Here is a 25,362-nt window from a genome sequence, read left to right as displayed (position 1 = left end):
TGTGTGTCCGCGCGCGCCACGGACCAGGTTGAGTCGACCGGTAACATCTGTATCATTTCCGCCCCGTGTACTGTTGTTATCAGAGGACGTCGTTGTGGAGCTGTGACCGAAGTCGAAGACGGACAGGACGCAGTGATTCTGTAGGACAAACCTGCCGTCGCTGCTCAAAGTGTTGTGCGCTCTTTCCGTCCAACTGGAGGATCCGTCCCATCCCGACGGTAAGAAAGACGCAGCTTTTGCGCTTCTTTCGTCTGTCAGATGAAATTTCCCGTAAAACTACAAAATGACAAATTCGTTTCTAGCGTCGTTGTTGGACCGCGCGTGCGTTTTGTGGCTTTCTTTGACAGTTGCGGACTCAGATCGACATGTGTTAGGGTTGGGTGTCTCCAAAGTGGTGTCTCCTGGGTGAACTGGGGGATTCCAAATAAATTCTGACTAGTTTTTTCTTTCGTATGAGGTTAAAGAAGTGAAACTCCACACTGCGCATCGACTTCACTGACCTTTTTCACCGTGTTTCCACTGTGAAGTGTGTCTCACTATAGAGACCAAAGCCGATCCGCCCTGTCTGTAATCACTGGTCATAATTTATACGTCACTGCTTATTTATATTTTTAAAAACCAAATCAGGCTTTATTCCTTATGGAATAGTGAACCCAAGTGATTTTACAGCCCCACAGGAGACGCTGTGAGGTGCAGCTTTCCTGTTTCACCTTTCAGGCCTCTGGGCGCAGGTACACAGCGTGAGGGTGTAGAGTTACCAGCGAACACCATCAGTGTTTCCTGGCTGGACATCTTGTGTGAGTCTCATTCCCGCCCAGGTGTTCAGTCCACCTGCTAAATCAGTGTTAGTTGATTCACATGATGCAAAGGAACATTTTTTGACGCGAGTCCCTGGACGGAAAAGATGTTGAACAGGAACCTCTCTCTGGATAAGGTCCAGAGTAACCTTGTCCTCACTGTGATTTGTTATTGTGCTGCAGGAAAGGTTGTTTTTTTCCCCCGGGCTATCACAAACCTATATATTTTCACTGTGGACTAATAAATTCTCCGTTAAACAGTTAATTGTTTACAGAATAGCAAACCTTAGTTGCTGGTCTCACAGAGCCTAAAATGACCAAATGACGTTTTGTTACCACCAAAACCGAAGACTCAAAAGTGTTGGATTTTCCCATTGCTTCAACTTTTTGACAACTTGCTGGTCAATCAATTCACTAATATTTTTCAATTTTATACATATGGTTGATTAGACATTTAACAACTTTATATAAATGCACATTAGTGAAACAAATATCTCATGATGGCTCAGCCCTACATGTGTTTTCATCATCTTCTATTATTACGCACTGATGTCTTCTTCTCATGCCATGATGCCGAGATGAAGCCTCGCTGAGTTTAGATTTTGAAGGTCTCCGCCGGCATTAGGAATAGATCTACATAGCAGACCCCTTTTCATCCATCCATCACACTATAGTGACTATTCTCAGTTGTAATCAAGATGGTGAAGTAGTTGCTGCATAAGCTGTGTGGCATTTTTGTCCCCCTCTCACAGTAGACAGCCATGTGTCATCACGTGACCAAAAACTCCTATTTTAGTCACATGATAACAAGTTGTTTTTACGGTGTGTTTTATTTATTTATTTTTAATACTTGTTCAATTATAAAAACAATTGTTTCCTCCTTCACACATGGATACACGTCATCATCAGATTTGGCTGCTGTGGTCACTGAGCTGTTTGAAAGCCCACTGGCTTTTTTTCCCTGCTCTCTGTTTACAGCTGGGCAGCTCGGAGGGGACGTAAATATATCACAGCTCGGTTCTGAAGAGGTGTTCGGGCAGCTTTTTTTCAACGTCAGTTCTGTAAAGAATAGACAAGTGTGAGGTTTTGGTGATTGTAGGGAAGTACTGTTGGTTCGCTTGCTCTGGACTGTTTTATGGAGAGATCTCTGTGTCGCTGTCGGAATGTTTACAGTGTGCTGCAGCTCTGCCTCGTAATCTATTCCACTCGGCGGGCAGCAGCAAAGATCTAAATCTCAGCCCTAAACATTAGGGGTTCATAAATACTGAAGTGCTACAGGCATGATGAAAAATTGAGTCTATATTTTTCTTATGATGCAGTTTCTGAGGAATGGGAGGAATGTGTGGCTACTGACGTTCACAGGGAGTCACATAATGAAGAGTCTGTTAGAGACACATGTCAATGACCTGAAACCAACGTGTTCACACATTGCAGCAATGTGTGTGTGTCCATCACAGATCCGTAGACTGAATAATGGTCATACTAATGCACTTACATGTGTAGGTCATAAGTGTGTGAGTAGGATCAGGTTTGTCAATACTGAAAACAGTTCTGCACCAACACGAGGGACATTTAAGTGAAACTGGTTTTAAAGTCACTGTAGCAGGTGTTTTTGTGTGTTAACCTGATCCCTCGTTCCCACCCCAGACACTAGCAGCACAGCTTTGTCCCGTGTTTGGGATTAACCCCACCCTCACCAGTCATGCCCCAGTGCTCACCCTGAGGGAGATCGTGAAAACTATCTGGCAATGATTTCTTAAACACCCAGCGCAAACTAAAGAGTCACTGTTATTTATTTTTTATTTGGGGAAATGCACCTTACAGTTTTTTTTTTTGTTTTTTTTTTTGCAGGAGTTTAATTAGACAGGCGTTGCAACTTTTCTATTTGTGCAGTTTGTAGCCGAAGCTGAGAGCGGATTATTTAAGCTTAATAAAAAAACTCAGCAGGTTGGTACAGAAGATCTGAAAGTCGTTCCACTCTGCTCCACCCAGCCCAGATTATAGCTTTAGAGGTGTTTCAGAGAGAGCCTGTGTGAATTTGAACTCCATTTTCTTTTTATAGCTACCTGAGAGTGGTATCCATCTGATTTTAAATTGAACTCTTAGAAAGAAATACGGCAAAACTACATTTATTATCTAGAATGTTTAAATAATTAATAATAGTAACTCAACTGAAACTGAGGTTTTGTGTATGACTTTGTCTGACTTTGGGAAGCTGATGGTGAAAGTAAAAAAAGTTATGCAGACATAGAGGACGGTGTTTACTATGGCACAGTGACATCAACATTATTTTGCATGTCGTTTGCCTTGAAAATTATGATTGCGAAAACTCAGAATTGAAGTTTGTTACTTCAGATTGAGTATTTATCCTGTCTAGCGTGTCTAACAAATATTTCACAAATGAGCCTGTGAGACATTTTCATCTAATTTAGCTTTAAATCATATAATTTTGTGACTTACTTTTGGATCAAGTCTGCTAATTACATGAGTGCAGTGCTGCAGCCTGCTCTCTGATAAACATCCGTGAACTTCAGACATGCCATATCTTACGCTCTCCCATTCAACATGCAAACATGGCTTTTTTTTTATCAGCACATGAAATGTGATGTAAACGAGCTACAAAGGAAGCAGCAAGAGTAGAGATAAAATATACCCACACTAATCACATTCTTATCACTGACAGAGAACCTGTTGTAGTGTGGAGACAGACTGAAGTCTCCTCATACTAATGGGAAAATATGAATGATGTCACACACGCCTGGGTTACTTCCAGGCTGGTGGTGAAAACAGTCAGTGCTTATATACCAAATGTGTATATACAGTATATGGTGACGTCCCACTTTGCTAATATCAGAGACTGGAAGCAAGATTCTGTATCTGTGTCTGGAGTAAAGGGGTCTTCGAACTTTCTCTGTTGGCTTTAGACTAAACTCTTCTCCAAGAGTTGCAGTGAAGTTGACCACATGTGTTTGAAGTTGATAGCAGGGCAAAGGGGCTATTCTGTCCTCTGTATCTACTGTATGTGGAGCATAGTATGTAGAGCAGTGTATTCATTTCACTTTAGGGTCTGTGCTGCTGCTGAGCATGTTGACCTTCTTTTCCCTTCTCTTGTTTTTTTCTCCCTCCCAGCTAAACTTAAGCATTTGTGTGTTTAGACATGTTAATGAATCTCTTCCCATGATGACTGAGCCGTATGGTAGGAACAGCCTGTTTCTGGAACCAGTTTCCAGCCAACACCCTGTTATCCTTCATGCACATGTGAAAATCCACTGACATGATGCATGGAGCAACATTATGTGGTTACATAATCACAGTAATGCCTCACGAGCTACAGTTTTTGTTTAGGGCCAACTGGGGTTGTGTTGTTTTGATTAGAAACACCTGTAACTTTATATAGAAATTTATAATTTACAGTGTTTTGGTTCTGTCTCAGAGCTCAAAGCCCTGAGATTTGATGTATCTGCTTCATGTCAGACTGAGCACCCTGGTCACTCCTCAGCGGAAGCCCCTGTAGCAGTCTTCCTTTGTCAGACCATTTATCTATGACTTTCAACACGGCAGTCAAATTAATAGATGGGAAATTTGTCCACTACCATGGGTAGAAAATTATCTGCAAGGAATTTTTTGGAGTTGCACAAGTTGTACAAACACTGGGTCACAACAATTCACTGGTACTGTATTAGCCAATACTGAATTTTACCCCAGGAATCTTTAGAGCTCAAGATTTAGGCTGACATGGGACTTTGTTGTGACTTGTAAGCCACTGTATGCAACAGTCTAGGACAGGGGGGTTCAACACCAGTGACTGAAAGGCCACAGCCCTGCACAACCTTTTTCTTTTAGCTTCTGGTTGCCTGATTACAGGCCATAAACAGTGGGTGAGGACTGAAGTTGGCAACCCCTGGTCTAGGAAGAGACAGTCGAAAGTTCCAACCTAACCACTGACGTAATTTAGAAGCACATTTCACAAAAAAAATGATTGTTTTGCATGTAACAGCAATAAAACGAGAACTCCCCTGGTCTGCTATGTCAAAACAAAACTCGGGCCTCAGTCATTATACTTTACTTGATGCACTGTCCAGTCACGCACATACTGAGGCTTCCCCATTGTGTCAAGGGCATCTCTGCATGAAGCCTTTAGGAACATTAACAAAAAGGTGACCAATGTCTGGTGGACAGACCACTGCCTCTTATCTAACATATTGATGAAGGCAGCAGTGTTAAATATCCCACGCCTAAAGGCTGTAGTGTAATCTACATAGACAACAGGAAGTTCTTTGCAAATTAAAAAAAAAATATTATTGTACAGTAATTGTGTAAAATCAAACAGAGTAAAATTAGAAGTCACCTGGTGAACATAGTGGAGCATTTAGCAGCTAAATAGCCAGATTATCTCAGAAAACCGACCATAGTAACTTAAAAGGTAATAAAATGTCCCCGTTGTGTTCACAACTTGTTTCTGCTTAAGTTACCAAAAACTTGCTTATTGCAGGTTTAACTAAGCATTGCTCATGTTGGAAAAAAGAAATAACAGATTGTTCCTGGTATAGATAGTCTGACACCGTGAGCTGCCAGCTGAAGGGAATAATGAAGACATGTGAATGGCTTTTTCCTTTTTGCTTTGTTTTAGATTGGATGAGGATAGTGAGAGCTATGAATAGTGTGACCAGGCCTCATCTGGCCTTTCAGCGCCTTCACCTGTAGCCTTAAATATTTCAGCATCTGCTATCACTTGAACAGGCCTGTCTGTCACTGAGTCACCATGGCTGCCACCTGCAAGGCCACTGCAAGTATCTCCTCTGTGATGCTAAGGAGAAATGAAACTCTGCATGAAACCTGTTCTTCTATCCATCACCCAAAATGATGAAAAGACCAAATGTAGAATGTTACAAAGGAACTGTGGGTTTAATGCCCAAGGTGGATCAAATGTGTCTACAGACTGGAAGTTTAAAACTCCTGTTTAGCAAGAAAGATGATCTTTACTGAGAGTAAAGGGTGTGCCTTGCCTTTCAGCTATTTGCCCAGACCACGCCTGTGTGTGTGTGTGTGTGTGTGCGTGTGAATCTGGAATGGCAGAAGGCTAACAATGCCAGGAGCCAGATCAGACAAAGAGGAAAAACCTCTTGAGGCAATAATTTCTTTTTCATCTATACACTGAGTTAGCTCCTTTCAAACTGGGGTTTTATTTCCTGTTTTGATTTTCTTGTAACCAGATGCAACAGCACAGCCAAGCCCATGGTCTTATTTTGTCATCGGGTTTGCCTTGGGAGTGAGGAGACAAAAGCCTGTTGCTCTTTATGTATCACAACTAGTGGTAAATTCCAGTGTACGGCTGTATTTGTGTAAGAATAGTCAGAATTATTTAAGCCAATGCAGAAATTTGGAATGAGTGTTTGTTTGTTTGTTTGTTTGTTTGTTTGTTTCTTTAAACAAACCCTCACTATATAAACTCTTAATTACTTACACATTTTCTAATGATTACCACATGGCTGTAAACTGTAGAAGATGGGATTAGTTTTGCCACCCTCTGCCAGAGCCATTATTAGAAACAGTACACAGTGAGGGTAAAGAAACTGGGCTAAGGGTAAGATGGTGAAATTAGTGTACTAATTTGGTTGTACACAAGACACTTATATGTAATTTCTCTCTGTCAGTTACTGTTTTATTGCTATTTAAAGCTAAAGCGTTACAATGTAAATTATTATTTTTATCTAAAGCTACTTACAACTAAGCAGCAGACACTAGGGACAACTTGAAAAACCCTGGGACACCAAATTTATATACTAGATAAAGGCACATACAAATTCACCTTTTTGAGTGCAGTAAAACTTAAAAAATGAACTCAAAATTAAATTAACTGCTCTTTCTCCAAATCAAATTCTGATGATGAAGGGAGCGTTTATTACAGGTCCTTTTACATTGTAAAATATTGGTATATTTATTATAACTAGAATTGTGTTATTTGACCCTTCTGATCCCCTCCTGTAAGGAATAAACGTTATTGTAGGGTGCAGCTATGTGGATCTCCACTGAGGAGAAAACCTTGGCCCGATGAGTCTGCTCTGTTCATCGTGTTTTGCTGTGAACACTTGGAGGAAACAGGCATGTGATTATCAAATTGGTGTAATTGGATAATTGCAAATTACCAAATTGGTGGAATCCAGCAAGGCTTGCATTGCTGTGATGCCGGAGACGGCACAGTAAAGGGACAAATCTGCACATACACAGCACAACTCAAGTCTGTGTGATTCAACAGCAGCTACAGTAAATGAGAGCATGACATTAATTAACAAGCCTTCAGTAGATTATTTGAAAAACTCGTTTATTCTTCAAAATCAAGTAGCTCTCTCTGTTCTGCTGCATACAGATGTTCTTTTCTCCGACCTGTATTTAATTGCTAAGGGTATTATTCTTAACCTAATTGGCTGGTAGTTCAAGACACAAATATTCCAAACCAAGGGGGCATTTTTGAGCTGTTGCCTGTGTATTGTTGTCTGAGAGGGGCTAATCACTGCTTACCTCAGGCCTCAGGCTACAGCAGTCTGTTGTAACACCCACAAAAACTATTTTGAACTTTAGAGGCTCACTGCAAGAGAGTGAGAGTTTTTTTCTTTTTTCTTTTGGATAACCTGTCAGCATCATTAGCTCAGACAGCTGTACCAACACTGAGACAGCCGACCTGACCAAATGAACAGCAGCAATCAACTTGACTTATAACAGGTGTATATTGCACTTGTGAGGCAGCGTGGGGCAATAAAACAGGCAGGACAATGAACAGGCTGCTTTGAAATGTAAATGCAGAAAAGATAGCAAGCTGTGATGGCAAAATGTTGCAGCCATTAATAATTCTCAGAAAATAAAGGACCATATTTAAAGCAAAGTCTTTATGTACACAATATATTAGCTTTTTTTTGACAGTGCAAAAAAACATTTTCAAATGCCCTGAAAAATAAACTTGCCAACGGTCCCTGTTCGACAAACCATGTGGTGGCTGCATTACCTCTGTTATACATCTTTTTTTTTTTGCCATTTTTAAAAAGTAGTTTAATTGATGTTGCTTTTTTTTGTCTTATCAAAGTGTTTCATGTTTCGTTTTCACATTTAAGAATCAGGTGATTGACTATTTGATGGATCAAAGCAATTGTTGCATCATATTCATTGATAAAATTAAGACGAATAAATATATAAATGTAAAGCTGAGTCACAGCATCTTTAGTTGATTCCAATTTCAGTGAGAGGGAGACACAAACCTGCATTTACAATTTGCTTTGTAAAATAATAAACCTTTCTTTCTAAGACTTCTGTTGACCCTTTCTATCAGTTCATTCCTGATCGCCTGCCTGGGAACTTTTTTGTTTAGTTTTTTTATTTTTAAACCCGCTGTTTGGTTTTAAATAGGAAAATGAAGTCACATTTGGAGCAGCTGTATCTCAGCTGGTAGAGCAGGTTGTGACTGTAGCTAATCACAAAGTTGACGCTTCAATTTCCAAACTCCTCCTTGTCCATGTGTCGAAGTGTCTGCAAGCTGCCGAACTGAGAAATGACCGTAATGTTCACAGATGACAGAGAAAAGTAGACTACAGAGATTGTAATGTAGAAATCTCATTTATATATAAATGTCATGCAGAGCTTGGTGTGTGGTCTCTGTTTAGTGCTGCTGGGGAGAAAATTGCATGTGTGAGTCTAGGCCGTGGCACAAAACCAAGCTAAAAGAAAAAATTAGTTTGTAATGACTTTTCTTTAACACGCTCACCCACACATAGAGACACACACATCATCTCCCGCCATCTGTCTGTTTACACGACATCATGCTTTTATGAAAGGTTTTATGTTTTTTATAAACCCTTTTATTTTTCATTTGTTACCGGCGAGCCTCACATTAGAGCCCAGAGTTGTTTATGTGGTCAGTGTATAACTGTGTGCGTGCGATTTTAAAAGTTAGATTCTTTGTGGCTGCTGTGTCACATCTTAATAGTGGAGTGGAGCAGTAATGTAATGTTGGTTGAGGAATAGACCTCCTACAGCTGAGGAGGAAGCCAGTTGCATCATGCCGCTAATTGCAAAGGGACAATGGTGGTATTCTGCCATGACTGAGGCATCATGAGGATCTGACTTTGCCTTTTTTTTTCTTTTTTTTTTTAGTTTAATAGTTAAGACAGAGCTAAGTCTCCTCATTTGAATCTACAGATTTACTTTTTTCCGTGCATGTCACCACTTTTGCTGTCATTTTTCTGCTACCTGCTCTTTTCCTCTCACCCTGTTTTTTTTTCCTTCTTACTCCCTCCCCCTCCTGCTCTCTCCTCCCTCGCTCTTAACCTCCTCCTCCTCTGTCTCCATCCAAGTGGCGCTCAGAGCAGCTTAGTCATGTCCAGTCATTTCCCACCATGCCTCGCCTCTCACATGGACACTCACTTCCTACTCCTTTCTTCACATATCTTCATCTCTGCATTTTGTGTTTCCATACAGGAAAAGATTGAGCTCGACATCTGCTTTAGGGTCCCGTCACTAAGATGGTTCAAAGAAGGTAAGAAACCCCTCACTCAGTCTGACACACACTCTCCCCGCTGCTTTTACATTCCTTCTCAAGAATCCAACCTACCAGCACGCTACTCTAACTGGAAGCAGATGGTGGAAGATTGACTGTGTGCTTTACACATCCCCAGCAGCTCTGCGGTGGGTGGGGAGGTGTCGGTGGTGGTGGGGCAGAGTGAAATTATTAACAGGATAGAGCGAGCTGTGATTGGTTACAGCAGCAGGACATGAGGTACAATAAGAAAGGGAAAAACAATGCGCAATCCAAAGACAGTGGTTATACACATTCATACAGAGCATGTCTGAATGTTTGTATATTTTCTTTAGCACATGTCTTTGAACTGTTTTCATAAACCCGAGCACAGGAACAAACTCGATGTACTAGTAAGTGCAAAACAACTTCCTGTCTCTTCCTTTGTCCTATCTTTGCAGATTAATGATAGATGTCATAAATATTCACTGTCTGCAAACGCAGGAAACATGCTGTGATGGGCCACATCCCATGATCCTTCCTTCTGAAGTGTAGGCGTGTAGCTGGAAACCAGTTCAAGTAGAAAAAAAGAACTGGATTGGATTTATTTAGTTTGTTTTTGGTTGTTCAACATGTCAAACAGTCTTGTTTAACCAGTAAACTACACTCTCTCTGCTTCTGTGTGGTTTCACTACAGTCATATTTTCCATTAATGTCCTCACCAAGGGAAACTGGAAATTATTTCCTTTCTCTAAATTACTACCGTGCCAATGGGAGTGTTGGAACTGGTCTGTAAAACTATATAATATATATATAATATCCCAAAATCTACAAATCAAGCATTGTTCTTTTTATGGTTCCTCTTCAGTGGTTCACACTGTGTTGATATTCAGCTTCTGGTGTCAAGAAATGGCTCTTAATGAGAAAGGGGGAGGGAGGGGCAGGGAGTGGGAGGGAGGGGCAGGGGCAGAGAGTGGGAGGGAGGGAGGGAGGGGGGGGGGGGGGGGGGGGGGGGTGGGGGGGGGCTGCAGAAGTCCAGTGTGGGTGGATGAGGTATTCCAAAAGCAATTTGACAGCTCAGTCCCAAGTCCAGAGTGCATCAGGCAACTCTCTGAGCCAAAGTCGAGCGAGTTGTGTCTCTTTCCCCCCTCGACTGAGTTCTCTTGTTATTGTTCTTTCCTGCGTGCCTGTCATAGCTGCTGTCTAGCTATGCAGAGGCAGAGAGGGAGGGAGCAGTACACTGCAGTCATCAGTCATGTCATTGCATCAGAGCTGCTATTTTATTAAGCCACTTTTTTATGCTCTCTGTATGATTATATCTGCTTTTTTATTCTGGTTTTTCAGGTTTGTTGTGCTGATCCCTCATCCTGTCGTTAGAGTTCCACTCCTTCAGCCATTGGGAATGTCCTCCCTCTCCTGCCCGTGAGATGGTTAACTTGCATATGATTTGGTCACCATGATGGCCTCCATGGTTGCCAATGGAAACCGAGACAGGCAGTCTCTAGTCTTAAAAGGGGTGGATCCAGAGACCTGCATGATTGTGTTCAAGAACCACTGGGCTCAGGTAAACTACAGCATGTTCACTCACTTGCCGTATGAGAGTGATGCTATATCGCAACTCGCCAGCGTGTATAAAGTGGCCTGATAAACACACAGTATCTTATGTGGTTGATGTCCAGGCGAACAGAAATCAACAATCTGTGGTTGTACAGTGGAGACGATTATATGATGTAACTTTTTAACTTTCCTGTGCAGCACTTCAGCTGCACAGGAAAGTGCAGCTGAAGTGCAGCTGAAGTGAAGCTTAACAATGACAACTGAACTTGGCAAAGATTCATGTAACGCTCAGTAAAACCACAAATCTTAATTTATGTCTTTGTAGGTGCAGGTTAAACGGATGAGAACCAGGTTTATTAGTGAAGTTAGATGTGTTGTATATCTGTGTTTCCCTCTGCCTTTAATTTCTGCTTGTCCCAGTTTGCAAAATTGTGTTAGCAGTTGAGAGAGTTTTACATTTTTTAAATAACTTTGAGTAACTTTTACAGACCTGATAAGGTAACAATTACAGAAAAGTCAAAAGAGGAATTTCGCTAATTTATTCTTTCCCATGCTGTTCATTGTCAAGTTACCCTGTCCTTTATCAATTTAGATCCCCAATTTGGGAACAAGGTCACAAATTGGGGGTCGCAAAATGCAGTGAATGGAAAGGTGTACAGAAAACACAAACCCAATACACTTCTGCTGTTAGAAAGTGACAGGCTAACTCCAGTCCCTGCAAACTGCAGTGTGGTCATGGCAGTGTGAAGCTGACTGGCTCAGAGTCTTGGCTCTTTGCAGCAGCATGTGTCCCTGTTCACCACTATAGGACCTGGCAGTCTGCTAGTCCCACTTCTCCCACGCCAAGATGAACAAACGTTACACACATGCTGACCTGTGTGTGATACTTTGGGGGGATAGAAGCATGTGTTGGTAGCTGTCAGCTGCCTTTATGTCTGCATTAGCTGTTGTCAGTGTGGGGTCTGACTCTGTCAGTGAGGGGGCTCTGTGGGGTAAAAAGCTAAATGAAGTGAGCAAATACCACTATGTTTTTAATAAACTTAACACCGGGTGAGCTTGTAGGGATTAGTTGTGTTATTGTGTATGTGTGTCTAGATTTTTTTAATTGTCTTTCCATTTATTCAAAATGTTTTATTTTGTGTGTGTGTGCAGTATGTACAGTTTGACACTCTGACAGATGTTTTAAAATTTATCGGCTAACCGGGAAAAATTTCCTTGTGTTAATATTCAAGCTACACAAGTGGGATAGAGTAACTTGGGAAGCTCCGGTGCATATCACGTAGAGTGTAGAGGGTTTGTTTTGTAAAGTAGGAGACATCTTGAATTTTTGCATTTCACACCTACTGGATTTTACCCATAAGGGGGAAGAAATAGATCGATTTTTAACTAGATAGTGGAAATTTTTTTGTGCATGAAAATCGTCTGAATCAAATTATTTCAAGCAAAGTATTTTTATGTCCTTCATGGTTTGCCATAGTTTAGACAGTGCAGAGCAGTGACAGATGGCACAGAATAAATCTTAACCATGAAAACGGTGTTCACTATGCAGCTAATGCTTACAACACATACAGACTCAGATTCATATACAGCAGGCAGGCGTTTGTCACGATACCTTAGCTGCTTGTTTTTACTGTGTTTTTTGTTGGGTCAGGATAGGATTTATTGGGACCAAAAAAGACTGACTGGTCCAGCTTCTGACTCTCGAGAGAAGAAATGAGAACTCCCTGTTCCAGATTAGGGCTTGTTTTGTTTTGAGCAAACTGGCCGCACAGTTCCACTCCTGCAGAGTCTTATTACCATGCTTAGCTAATCTGTACTCTGATAAGAGGGCTCCTGACTTTGGTTTCACTACGGAAAACCTTGAAATCCGAGTAACATGTCATGAGTAATATTGGTCTTGTCCTTCTGTAAGAAGCTGTGTCAGAGTTGAAAGAGTGGGGTTTCTGTTGATTTGCTGTGTCTTATCTGCTGCTCTCCAGGCCTCACTGAGCTCATTGTGTTTGTCGTGCAAAGTGATCTGTTGCTGTGGCTGCCAACAGTCTGACTATAGACAGTGGAGTGTGTTTGTCACCATGGCCCTTCAGAGCTACTGACTCCTTCATTCATGGTCGATGCCACGTGACCCCCCCAGAAGCCTGTCAGTTTCATGAATGTTGTTGTGTTTTGTTTATGGTCATTAGGTACATTTGCCTTCAGCTTTAGTTCTCAGACCCAGGAGTAGATGGAGCCATATCTTGTCCTTTTTAGGCATCTACCAACTAAAAAAAAAAATTGCATGTCATTTTGCATCAAACACAACACATGGATCCAACTCAAACAATCTTTAAACCCCGGAGATTTTAAAAAGAAAGCACAGGACAATCAGAACTTTTACTTTGGAGGGTGTTGTTTTTTTTGTTTTTTTGTTGTTATTTTTTTTAATTCAGGGAAGAAATCACTAGGAGAAATGTTTTTAATGATGGCTCTGTTCCCAGCTGTGGAGTTTCATAGATTTCCATAGACCTAGGAGCTGCCCAGTATAACCACAGTCTCATCTGCAGGCCACTGAGCAGCTTTGCCGGAGCAGTTGAGGATTAAGGGCTTTTTACGGTGGCAATAGTATAGAGGTATACACCACACTTTTGCCTTTTGCCTGCCAGTTGTGGGCTGTGGTTGTCTTATTTTTAAAAATAAAGACTTAAATGCAGCCGTTTTTATTTTGAAGGTCAAATGCATGAACAAGTTTTCCGTCCCGTGGAGCTTACGTACACAGTTACCGCTGCTGTTACTGCTTGATCTGCTTTACTGGAGTCCTGAGTTACCTCAGCACAACACCACCACAGTGAGGATATGGAGCCTGGCACTGTGTCGCCAACTTCAGTTTGACATTATAGGTCTTCCATCACACCTACAATCTGACCAAGCCATCCCACCCATTTTTACCTGGATGCCTTTTGCAAAGCGTGTTCTGAGATTAAAAATCAGAACCTGGTCCTTTTTCATGTTGGCCCAGCCTATGCCTAGTGCTTGGTCAGATGCTTAGGTCCACTTACATTTTTGGGACCCATATTCTGCAGGCTGTCTGCTGACTTGTCAGCATGTCAGGAAGACTGAATACAATAAACATTCACGCTTACATGCAGCTGCTTTGGAAATAACATGTAATGTGTTTTACTGCAGTGACCTTAAAAATGTCAGGATTATATCAGCAGCCAGCTCAAGACCACAGTCTAAATCCATGTCCATTATGTAAAATCCTGGCTCCTGTCTGTCACTTGAATAATAACTGGAGATCCTAAACTGGCCCCATCAGGTTCATGTTGGAGGTTACAAACTTTGTTCTCTTATTTCCATCAGTTGTGCACAGCCTGACATTGTCATGGCAGCAGCGGCAGGCCGGGGACACTAGCTCCCTTTATTGTGTCTCAGGTTTCTACGTAGCGGACTCACAAGGGAGGGACTCCATACACAATGGACTTTTTCACTGTGTGCCAACAAACTGAGTTTATCTGTGCTGTGCTGCTGGTTTGTTTACACCTCATATTTGATCATACCTGTCACGAACAAGGGAATAAATTAACCTGCACCAGGTAAACAGTCAAAATTGTTGTTGCTGGTCATTTACTTGATTTTCTTGTGTGACCCACCAAAAGAATTGACCTTTTCCAAACAGAGTTTTGCAATAATTTTTTTCCCATTTTTAAAAAAATATTTGACCTAATTAACCTCAGATTTTTAAAGTATTATATAGTTATATGTTTCGTTTGATTAATATTTCTGTTGTCTATTTCTTATCGTAGGTGGTGAAGATCCTAGAAAAGCATGATCCCTTGCGCAGCAGCTCCAGCCTACCCTCCCTTGGCGTTATCAACCTCAGCGGTGGCTCCGCTGGCAGCCCCCGTTTTGGGCCCGTCCCTGGAGACGAGGCGAATGCGGTGCAGAACTACGTTGAGCACATGCTGTTCCTGCTGATCGAGGAAGAGAGCGGTCAGGGCGGGGCCATGGGACCCATCCTGGAGTTTGTTGTGATGGAGAATGTGATGGAACGCCTCTTTGTTTGGAGCCTTCGCAGGGAGTTCACAGATGAAATGAAGCTGGAGCAACTGAAGATGTACGAGATGCTGGTGGGACAGGCACACCAGCCGCTGCTGCATCACAAACCCATCCTGCGGCCTCTCATGATGCTGCTGTCTTCCTGTTCAGGCACGGCAGCACCCACGGTCGAAGCCGAGCTGGTGCTGCTGCTCAACCAGCTCTGCTGTGTTCTAGCGAAGGACCCTTCAATTCTGGAGTTGTTTTTCCACACCAGCGAGGATCAGGGAGCTACGAACTTCCTCATCTTCTCTCTGCTCATCCCCTTCATCCACAGGGAGGGCACAGTGGGCCAGCAGGCCAGAGATGCCCTACTGCTCATAATGTCTTTGTCTGCTGAGAATGAGAGAGTCGCCAAACACATCGCACAGAACACCTACTTCTGTCCGGTCAGTTCCAAGTGATAAATTACATTTCCTGCATGTCATAGTCAGGCTGAAAACCTGCAGATTATTTCACTAAATGTTAAAAATATCACATGTAAATAATGAAATTTAGCTGCAGCTTTAGGCAGGGTTTTAAAAAACAGGAGGAGTCAGAATTTAATTGTTTTACTGGCAGGCTGCAGTGCTAATCCTATAGACTATGTTTACATCAATGTAAAACTGATCATTGAAACCCTACCTTCTAATATACCCACTAACCTCTCCATTAAAAGATATTGATGATTGTTATGTGGAGATTCTGTTTAACATTTCTGCATTAATTGGTGACCTTGCTACTATATATCTGAGATTATTGCAGTCTTATAGGCAGTAAATCCTTTGCTGCTCAAATATTTATAAAGGCATCTGAGCTGACCTGTAGGAGGCATAAATCTTTACTAATGTGAGGAGAAACAGTTGATATGTGAGCTGCAGTGCTGTGAATTAAAAGAAATAATTTAGATTTGTGAAACCCAAGGAATAACTGACAGCAGAGGAGCTGAGCATTTATCAATTAGGACAAAGACTGCATCATCATCATCAGTGAAGCCTGTAATATTCTCTCTAAATCACTTCCGATTATTTTTCATTATACAGTATCAGATACTAGTTAGTTCGTAGCACAGTCTGCTTTTTCTACATTTCAGGTGAAACTTCTTTTTTCTACATTGTAGGGAAAAAAGATAAAAAGCTGTATGGTGTTAGAAAGCTTAGTATTGAACTCGTTTGCTACTCTAGAAAATAGCTGTTACATGTATCCATATGTAAAATAGATAATTTAACACATGGCCAGCTGATTCGGGCAAATGCATCAGTGTTGGCCCAACGGTTGCTGAAATGGCTTTTGTTTTGGGTGTATGGATTTGGGCCAGTTTGGGCTGAGCGTCGGCACAGTTATCTAGATTCCGTCCGACCATGTACCAGGACCCCAGGACCCCAGGCTAGCTGAGCCAGACCAGTCGTGGCTGTTGTGGCCCAGTGCATCATTCAAACTGCACTGGGGCTGGATTATTTCTTTTGGTCTGCCAGATCTGGACCATTGCAGGGCCAAGCCAATTTTAGCATACTGGTTATAACAAGATCAACTGTCTCCAGACACTTTCAAAGGTCTGAGGCTGTCTTTGACCTAAATGCTCACAGTGTGCATGTTTGCATGCTAAAATTAGCCACTAAATTGAAATTACAGCTGACTTTGACTTGATGATGATGAAGATGAAACATTAAGGGATGATCAAAGTTTTTATCCTGATGGGAATATACAGAATTTTCTCAGTCCATCCACATTTTAGTCTACAATCAGTGTGGATTTCAAGTTGACACTAGGGAAAGTGTTATGATCATCAGTGGATTAAATCTAAAATTGACTAAATGTCATTGATATTTAGTTTGTGACCTTATCTCAAGTACTGTCATATTTCTCCTCTCAGGTGTTAGCCACAGGGCTGAGTGGCCTGTACTCATCTCTGCCCACCAAAATAGAGGTTCCCAGTGAAGAGTGGCACTGCCTGAACAAGGAAGACTTGCTCCACATGCCAGCGCTTGTGCAGTTTCTTAATTCACTGGAATTATGCAATGCAGTCATTCAGGTGAGTTCACCTGAGTTCTCATCATGTGATGAGAATGCACAGCCTTCAAGTTTCTGTGTGATTCAAGTCTTTACGGACATGTTCCTCTCATAACGACTGTTCCCAGGTGGCCCACCCTGATATCAGAGACCAGCTGGTTTGTTACATCTACAATGGCTTCCTTGTCCCTGTGCTTGCACCAGCTCTTCACAAGGTCAGTATGCGGCTTTCTTTTCCTCTTCAACTCCATGTAGCCAAGTTCAATATTTCCCATAACTGAGTGCTACATGTAGCTTTCTATTTTACATGACAGCAGCATCGATCTAATCAGTGTATGACATACAATATAAAAATCACTTCTGTTCTTATAGAGAAATGCCACCTGTCAGTAGTTTCAATCCTAACAGACAATGGAGATTGTTCTATTTGCCTTTTTCTCTGTATAGCAGAAAAATTGCAATATATAAATTAATACAGTAAGCATAAAAGGTTTGTCTTATTTGGTCAGTGATCCACAAAAACATACTTTCTTGCTGACTAATGATTCCTACCCTCATGAAGCTGACCCTAGAAGAGGTGATGACGACCACAGCATATCTCGACCTCTTCCTGAGAAGTGTCTCTGAACCGGCCCTGCTGCAGACTTTCCTCTCCTTCATCCTCGTCCACAGACACGAGAACATCCACATCTTAGACACTCTGGTCAGCCGCATCAACACCCCCTTCCAGGTACAGGATGAACCTAACAAACTGCAGAGAATGTACTGATGTACATGTTTTGTCAGTAAAAACAAACACGCACACACACACATATGACTCACATTTATTAAATCCTGAACAGGTTTCTTAGATTCGAAAACGTCTCCAGAAGCTCATGGGGAAACTTTATATCTCAGTTCCAAAGCTGGCAGATTGTTGCCATGGTGATGCCTCCGTTACAGCAACTTATCCTGTTAATAGCAGGATGTTAATACAGCCCTACATGCTGCAACATGTTGTTAAAATATTTTGGTACTGTAGACTTGAACATCAATAAATAATGTGTTTTTACTTTGCTGTATGCCTGCATTAACGGCTTAGGGAGTTTCCTCTGGTGTTTGCTATCAGTCAGCTCGGACTGCCTGCAAGTCAGGGAAAATGAGAAACAAATTTGCTTTTCATTTTTATCGTTTTACCTTGGGACAAGTTAAATATTGACTAACATGCAAACATCCCACATTTCTGTAATTTTTATTTTCCACTTGGCTGCTTTTACCTTTGATGTTTAATATCTTTGGCATGTTTTAGGAAGTCACGCAGTTTTTTTAGAGATGGTTTGACTTTCAACGGAAACATCTAACACTGTAAACAGGGAATGCATTTGAATTTTTAACTGCACGTTTTACAAAAAGTCAAAAATATTTACTCCTTTCAACCTTTCTTGGTTAACCAAATCAAAAGTGACCTTAATTCTGAGACGGCATTTTCTGATTAGCTCAGGAACACAAAGCAGCCATCATGCCAGATTTTTGTTCCAGTTACTCGGATGTTAAACTGCTGTAATTTAAATCAATGAAAAGCTTTGAAAATTCCGAGAAGTTGAGAAGCTGTAGCTTTGCTTAATCTACAGCTTAAACAGTGCGTTGATTTTCAAACGTGTTGCTGAATTTTTGACTTATAATTAAATTATTTAAAAAAAAAACTACCTTGAAACATTTTCCTTTGTCTTCCCTGTTTGTTGTAGTGTGTTTATTGTGTCTTTCGTTCCAACACTTTAGCTGGGCACTGTGTCTCTGGCGCTCTTCCGCACTCTCATTGGCTTATACTGTGAAGATGTGATGCTGCAGCTCATATTGAGGTGAGTGACTCATGTGTTGCCTTGTCTCAGTTATGAAACTGCTGCATTTAATTGGTTTGTGAAATGAGGAGCGTTTACTCTCTACCCCCCACCCTGCAGACTCGTGCTACCATCTGTTTTCTCTGTCTCCCCCCAAACCTCCTCCTCCTTACAACCACCCGTCGCTTTCCCCTAACAGGATCTGTTCCCATCTGCCTCCCCAGGTACCTGATCCCCTGTAATCACATAATGTTGAGCCAGAGACGTGTTGTGAGGGAGAGGGACTGCTACTCTGTTTCAGCAGCCAAGATCCTGGCATTAACTCCATCCTGCTGCTCCCCTGATCACAGCCCCCCGCCCCTCCGACAGCTGGACTCCATCCTATTCTCCAAAGGTGCCGAGACTCCTGACAGAACCAACTCGTTGCCTCCCACCACAGGTAACAAACCAAAGGTTGAGAAAAAGTGTCAGAATAATTCACAGGCGGAGGTTTCAGTAATAAAATTTTATTAAGATGGTAAAATCTTTAAGTTCAGTTTTGGCTGCAGAGAAGTCAGAATCAATTACTGCGTTTATCTATGACTGTTATCTGCTTTTATGGATGTCTGTTGCTGCTTTCAGATCTGCTGAAAGCCGAATTCATCCTGCAGATTTTACTAGGTATAACCCATGAGTTAGTGGATGTTGCAAACCCAAAAGTGGTGTGAAGTAATGATGGAACATGGGAAGTCCTCTGCAGCCTCACTTCCACCAAAGGGACTTTCCCCCTGGTCTCGGGATAGTACTGTGGAAGGGTCAGGATGATGCAGATTGCTAATTGCATTTTACGCTTAAGCCTTTTTTTAAATACTGTAACAGACAGCGGGGGAGGTTGTTGTTATGTTGTTGTTGTTGTTCTTGTTTTTTTTTTTTACTACAAGGAAGTAGCGACTGGATAATAGATGAAAGATTAAATGGTCATTCAAAAACCAATGCAGGTATTGTGGAGGTAGTTGGGACAGTGGTGGGGCTTTATTTGTGTTATTGGTCTGTGGAAATATACAGGTGAGGTTCCTGGAGTTTACCTTCTGGGGCTGTGGCCTTTCTGTGTTTAGTTTTCATGTTTTGGGTGCTCTGGATTCTTCTGGGTGCTCCGGTTTCCTCCCACAGTTCACATGCCTGTTAGGGTTAATGGGTGACTTTACATTACTCGTAGGTGTCAACGTGTGTGCTAATGTTTGTCTGTAAACGTCTCTGTGTTGGCCCTAAGATAGACCTGAAGTGTACTCTGCCTCTCCCCCAATGACAGCTGGGATAGGCTCCAGCCCCCCTGTGACCCTGAACACAATCAGCGGTTACAGATAATGGATGGATGGATAATTTATTTACAATACATTTCCAAAATCTGTTCAGACATATGGTTTTGAGCACAATACACAGCAAGGTGTTGATCATTTAATTGGAACATGAACATATAACAGGCATGATGGGTGTTTTATCAAATAGTGAGATCACCTGCTGTTTTGCTGTATTACATCACTTTGCCCCCTGTGGTTACATGTCAAACTCATTAGTTCTGCTCTGTGTGAGTGCTGCAGTGAGGTGCTGTGCACCAGACTTGATCATTTCTTATCTGTCTTTTCCAGAGGAAAAAGAGAGCTTCACAGGAGAGGCAGATGGTTCAGGCAACTCCTGCACCATTGGGTCAGAAATATACCTGGATGTCAGCTACCTTCATTATCTGTACGACGCCCGTCTGAGCGCCAGCAGGTGCATGCGGGCCTGTCAGGTTTGGTCAGCCCCATACGATGGAGAGAACCCTCCTTCCGAGAAATACCAACCCGGTGTCCTCGAGGAACCGGGGCTGAAGAGTCGACCAGCTCAGATCGGCTTCAAAAGAACTCGACAGCCTCTATCACCACACCCTCAACCCTGTCTGCCGCCAAATACAGAGCCGCCCACTGTCCAACTGGAGCTGGAGTGGGATGATAGTTACGATGCATGCCCGGTGCAGACTAAAGATGCTCCTGTGAGTAAACCTCTACAGCTGCCTCCCACTGAGGCCCCAAAGCACATCCAGGAGATGAGAAGAACAGCCATCATGTTGGTTAAAGGCTCATACATTGAGGAAAATGAGTTCCAGGACGATGTCATGGTGTACGACCTCGTTGCCAAGAAAGACGTGCGAGATGAAGAGCACAGGAAGCACAAACCGATTCGATGTGAATCCGAACCCCAAACGGGCTCAGCAGAGATTCCTCTAAAAAACGGCCTCGGTCTAATACTTTCAACCTCTGGGATGTCTGATAATGATGAGAATAAGTTGGACTCAAAGGCCAAAGGTCAAACAGACTGTAATTCAAACCTCCAAAAAAACACTGCTGCTGAGCTGGGTGACAACCTTTTGGCTCAGTATGAGGAGCTCATTCGTACGTTGGATACAGAAGCAGGTGGAAACCCGGTTAAAGCCGACGGAGAGTTGAAGAAGCCCGTCACACCTGTGGTGGTGGAGGGGAAGGAGGAGGAGGAGGAGGTGATGGATTTTACCTCTTTTTCAGCTGAAACCCCAGAATCTGAGAAACTGCATTCCCCTTTTGGGACCAGGTTTCGTAGCGGAAGCGGAAGTAGAAGCCATTCAGTGCCTTTCACAGGTCAGTTAATGTGAAAATCTATAAAAATCCAGCTACAGCCTCATTATGTACTGAAAGTTACACTTGGACTGAACAAATAAGATGTTTCTTAATTCCACTCTCCATAGGTCCATTTGTAAGTGTGCTGTTGTCTCGTCTGGAGAACATGCTTTCCAACTCACTTCATGTCAACTTGCTGTTGACTGGCATCCTGTCTCAGTTGGCGGCCTACCCTCAGCCTCTCCTGCGTTCTTTCCTCCTCAACACCAACTTAGTTTTTCAGCCAACTGTTCGCTCCCTTTACCAGGTAACACAAACGTGTAGAGTGAGCCTTTAATTTCCAACCCTCCCACTGGGATTTGTGTATCATCAAGTACACAATAAGATGAACAATGAAGCTAAAGATCTGTTGGAACTGGAGGTTGTTGAAACATGCAGGTTACTTTCCAGAAGTGGGATTCAAAATGGCAAAACAATAAATCAGTTTACTGTAACGTAACCGAACAACTGAACAAGGTCCTTCATTAAGACAAACATCAGCCATTCTCAGGTTTTGGTTGTTACCATTAGTGTAAAATAGTAAAAGTGTTTTTTCTTTTGTCAGGTACTAGCTATGGTGAAGAACCAGATAGAAGAGCTGGTTGCCACCAGAAAAGACTTTCCAGAGCTGATCACTGCTGCCCAGCTCTGGCTTCTGGCCAGGGAGACTTCATTCATGGCAACTGGTGAAAATCTGCCCACATCCAGGATTTTTCTTAGTATGTCAGCTATGAGTACTGTTTGTATTTGTCCTTGTACTGCTGTAGATCTAATTTACTCAAAACAACACTTTTTATACAGTTGTAATTGAAATCCAAGTGGATTTTTACAATTATCTCCATTTGGGGAAATGCAGTCACATACCGTGTATAGTGTATATTTAGTGAAACTTGGAGGAAAAAACCCCCCCAAAAAATCTGATAGAAATCTGGTTATTAGAACTGACTGCTCTGTCTATTTTGGTATCACTCACTCGCAGAAACGTACTGTCAACATCTCCATTCATTATTGGTTTGTGTTTTAGCTCCTCTGTTTGAATTGTGTCTCTGCAGTTGAGTCACGGTCTCTGCTAATCCCTGGGGTTTTAGGCCTGTTTGTGAACTTGGTTCCCTGTGCAGAGTTAAAAAAGCTCAAAATGTTGTTAGAAGTATTTTTATGGAAAGATATGAGTGTGATGTGAATCTAAAGAGAATTTTTAGTTGGTTAACTGGATCATTCTCCTTTTAAGCGATCAGTGTTTTTAGAGAAGCAGGTTCTACTTTTTGGATCAGATTTTTAAAAATAGAGAATTGCATGAGAACACATTTTTTTTGTTTGTTTGTTTGTTTAATTTTTTTCATTGTAACTCATTAAATCCCTATTTATTTGTTTTTAGATAATAACAGTGGCTCGGCCCACAACGAGGCGGGGAGAATCTTAAAGAGTTCACCGCTACTGAAGCCCAAAACCAGCATCTCTCTGGATCAGACGGAAGTCTTCGCTACCGTCCTCTTCACAGAGTTCCTTAAAGAACTGGCTGCATTTGCACAAGAGCACTCCATCCTATCTTACATTCCTATGGAAGAGTAATCATGTCTCAAAAGGACTCTGTGATGAGTCCAACTTAACTCTTGAAAGACTTAAAAAGACTCTCTTTTATGATAGTTGTCTATTTTTCTAAGGAACTACTGCTTAGACTCAGTGATTTATAAAACTGATAAAGTATTTATTTTCCAAGCAAAGAAAATCACTTTCACATGCCTTTTAATTTCTTATTTCTGGTTCTGTAAAGTCTCAGGCAGCCGAGGAAAAATTTTGGCCTGTTTGCTGAAGCCTACACCAGCTGAAAATGCTCATTAAGGCCGAGGTCCACCAACCAAATACTGCAGAGAAATTATTTTAACAAAGTGCTATTTGTTAGCAATCACCAGCCTTTATCTGAACCTCAGGCCTCTGCCCTTTATATGGGTGTCGCTTACAACCAGCTCCAACCATAGTACGACATCTGCTGCTCAGTGTGGTACTTTAAAATACTCAGGTGGTGAGTTTCAGGAGTGGTGATGTCTCTTTGTCGTAGGAGTGCACACCTAAAATTAACAGTATGAAAATGCCATTTCATTTCGAATATCACTGAAACTAACCCTAACTTGGTTCTTATGCAACATGATTCTGAATTGTTTTGGGCAACAGGTTGGTCACGTTTGTCTTTAAAACTGTACTACGTGGTCGTGTGTTACACGTGGATTGTGTCAGCGTTTTTCTGCTGATTTACGGTGGTACCTCAGGAGTCTTTCACGTCCTGCTCTTCAAAAGCCTTCAGTGAAGCAGTTTTCCTGCGATGCACTAGTTTCCTACATGAAATGGTTCTACTTGTTCCAACCACAAACTGAGGTTATTCTATATTTATTTTGCCTTACTTTATAATGTACATATTGTAAGAAAATTGTTCCAATTACATTGAACACTATGCAAATCAAAAATATTGTAGGTGTAATAGGTTCACAATGGGAAGGGGTATTTAAGTTTTGTTGAGTTTCAGTTGCCACAATGGTTTTGCTTTCCAAGGTTCCTTTGAGTGTAATGGTTTGTCACTTCTAGAAGAAATATCTGTTGGGACTTGTGGCTTGTCATTAGTTGAAAACTAAAAAATGTTGTTACAGTGGGTCACCTGTTGCAAATTGCCTTCATTTTGTTAAAATGAAATGTTACAAAGCAAGGATTCATTACACGAATTTACCAGAACATAAACATTTAAATTGGTGCCTAAATGATCATTTATATTTACATTTTAAGTACCAAGGAGGAGACAAAATACATTATTTTTTCTAATTGTCTTTGTCAGTGTAAAAAGGTTTACACTAAATGACACTAAAGATGAACTTTATGACTTAACCGGCTAATCAGGATTCATTCTCAGAAATCCATTCTGAGCTAATGGACTTCTTTGAGTAGACCCAACAAAAACCTGGGCACTTTTGTTGAGACACACTGAAGAAATCAGGAGCTGTAGTTATTTACCCTGAGCGTCAGTCATCTCAAAAACTATTATAAGATTTAGAATTGTTTTAGTTTTTAATCAAGTTTCTGTATTTCTGTTCCTGTTTAGGCCCATACAGTTTCTACATGATGCAATGAAGTGAATAAATTATGCAGTAGGATCTTTGTGTGCTAATACTTTTTCACAAACAAGGCCTGGAAATGTATATTTGTATCAGTCAGTTGCTTTAGAAGTTGCTGAAGTCTTTCTCGCTAAATGAATGTTGCAGAACACAATCAGTCCTTTTGTACTACAATTCTGCAGTGCTGACTCAGTCTCTTGCCCAGCACACATTTCGACATCTTTTAGCAGCATTGGAGTGAAAATGGGTATAATAACCAAGATTATAGCCCAGTTTCTGTGTCTGTAGGAGCCAAAGATGAATCTTTCTGGCCTCAGTTTTCTATGAAAGACGTGATCAGGTTGCTGTTTGTTGCTAATGTCTGGTATAGCTCTTTCAATAAAGACAACTTCTGGTGAATGAATTGTTATGACTTTTCCCTTTTTTTTTTTTTTTTAGAAGCATTTTCACTAACACCTGCCAGCATCAATATATGTAGTTCTTTATTCTGAAGCTGGTTTGCACCTTGTGCAACCCCCCCATTCCCCTCCCTCCACATTCTCCATTTCCATCATTGGTTTCCCATTTCAAATACAGGAATCACCAAGTAGAGAGATTTAAAGATTGTGTAGGCAATGAGGCATTTTCAATACACAGTATATTACAAAATTGTACAATATCACAGAGCATGTTTTACAGGATAAATATCATCCAACCACAAGAGGGTGCTCATTGATCATTTTAATGCGCCTGGAATAGGCAGAGCTTGGGAGAATGTCATGTCAGCAATTTCTTTGTGTTATTTTTAGACCTGGGAAATGGCCACTGGTACATAAACTTGTATTGAGAGCTGTACTGAATTATATGTGTGTGGGTTTGGAGAAATTATAGATTGCATGCTTC

The 25,362-nt window shown here is 41.6% G+C and overlaps 1 protein-coding gene across 1 annotated transcript; it reads left to right on the top strand.

The window, feature by feature from the left end:
• fhip1aa (FHF complex subunit HOOK interacting protein 1Aa) lies at positions 1-24,879 on the top strand. The gene is made up of 13 exons (XM_067497177.1): positions 1-218; positions 9,264-9,321; positions 10,645-10,864; positions 14,637-15,317; positions 16,781-16,939; positions 17,046-17,132; positions 17,480-17,647; positions 18,676-18,755; positions 18,959-19,173; positions 20,360-21,364; positions 21,472-21,650; positions 21,948-22,101; positions 22,758-24,879. The coding sequence occupies exons 3-13, from the start codon at positions 10,757-10,759 to the stop codon at positions 22,949-22,951; spliced, it is 3,030 nt and encodes a 1,009-aa protein (XP_067353278.1). The 5' UTR covers positions 1-218; positions 9,264-9,321; positions 10,645-10,756; the 3' UTR covers positions 22,952-24,879.
• The last annotated feature ends 483 nt before the right edge of the window (positions 24,880-25,362 follow it).

The sequence above is a fragment of the Channa argus genome, chromosome 3, assembly GCF_033026475.1.
Source record: "Channa argus isolate prfri chromosome 3, Channa argus male v1.0, whole genome shotgun sequence".
Taxonomy (NCBI): domain Eukaryota; kingdom Metazoa; phylum Chordata; class Actinopteri; order Anabantiformes; family Channidae; genus Channa; species Channa argus.
Note: the sequence above shows the minus strand (reverse complement) of the source record. Positions and strands in the feature narration are given on the sequence as shown.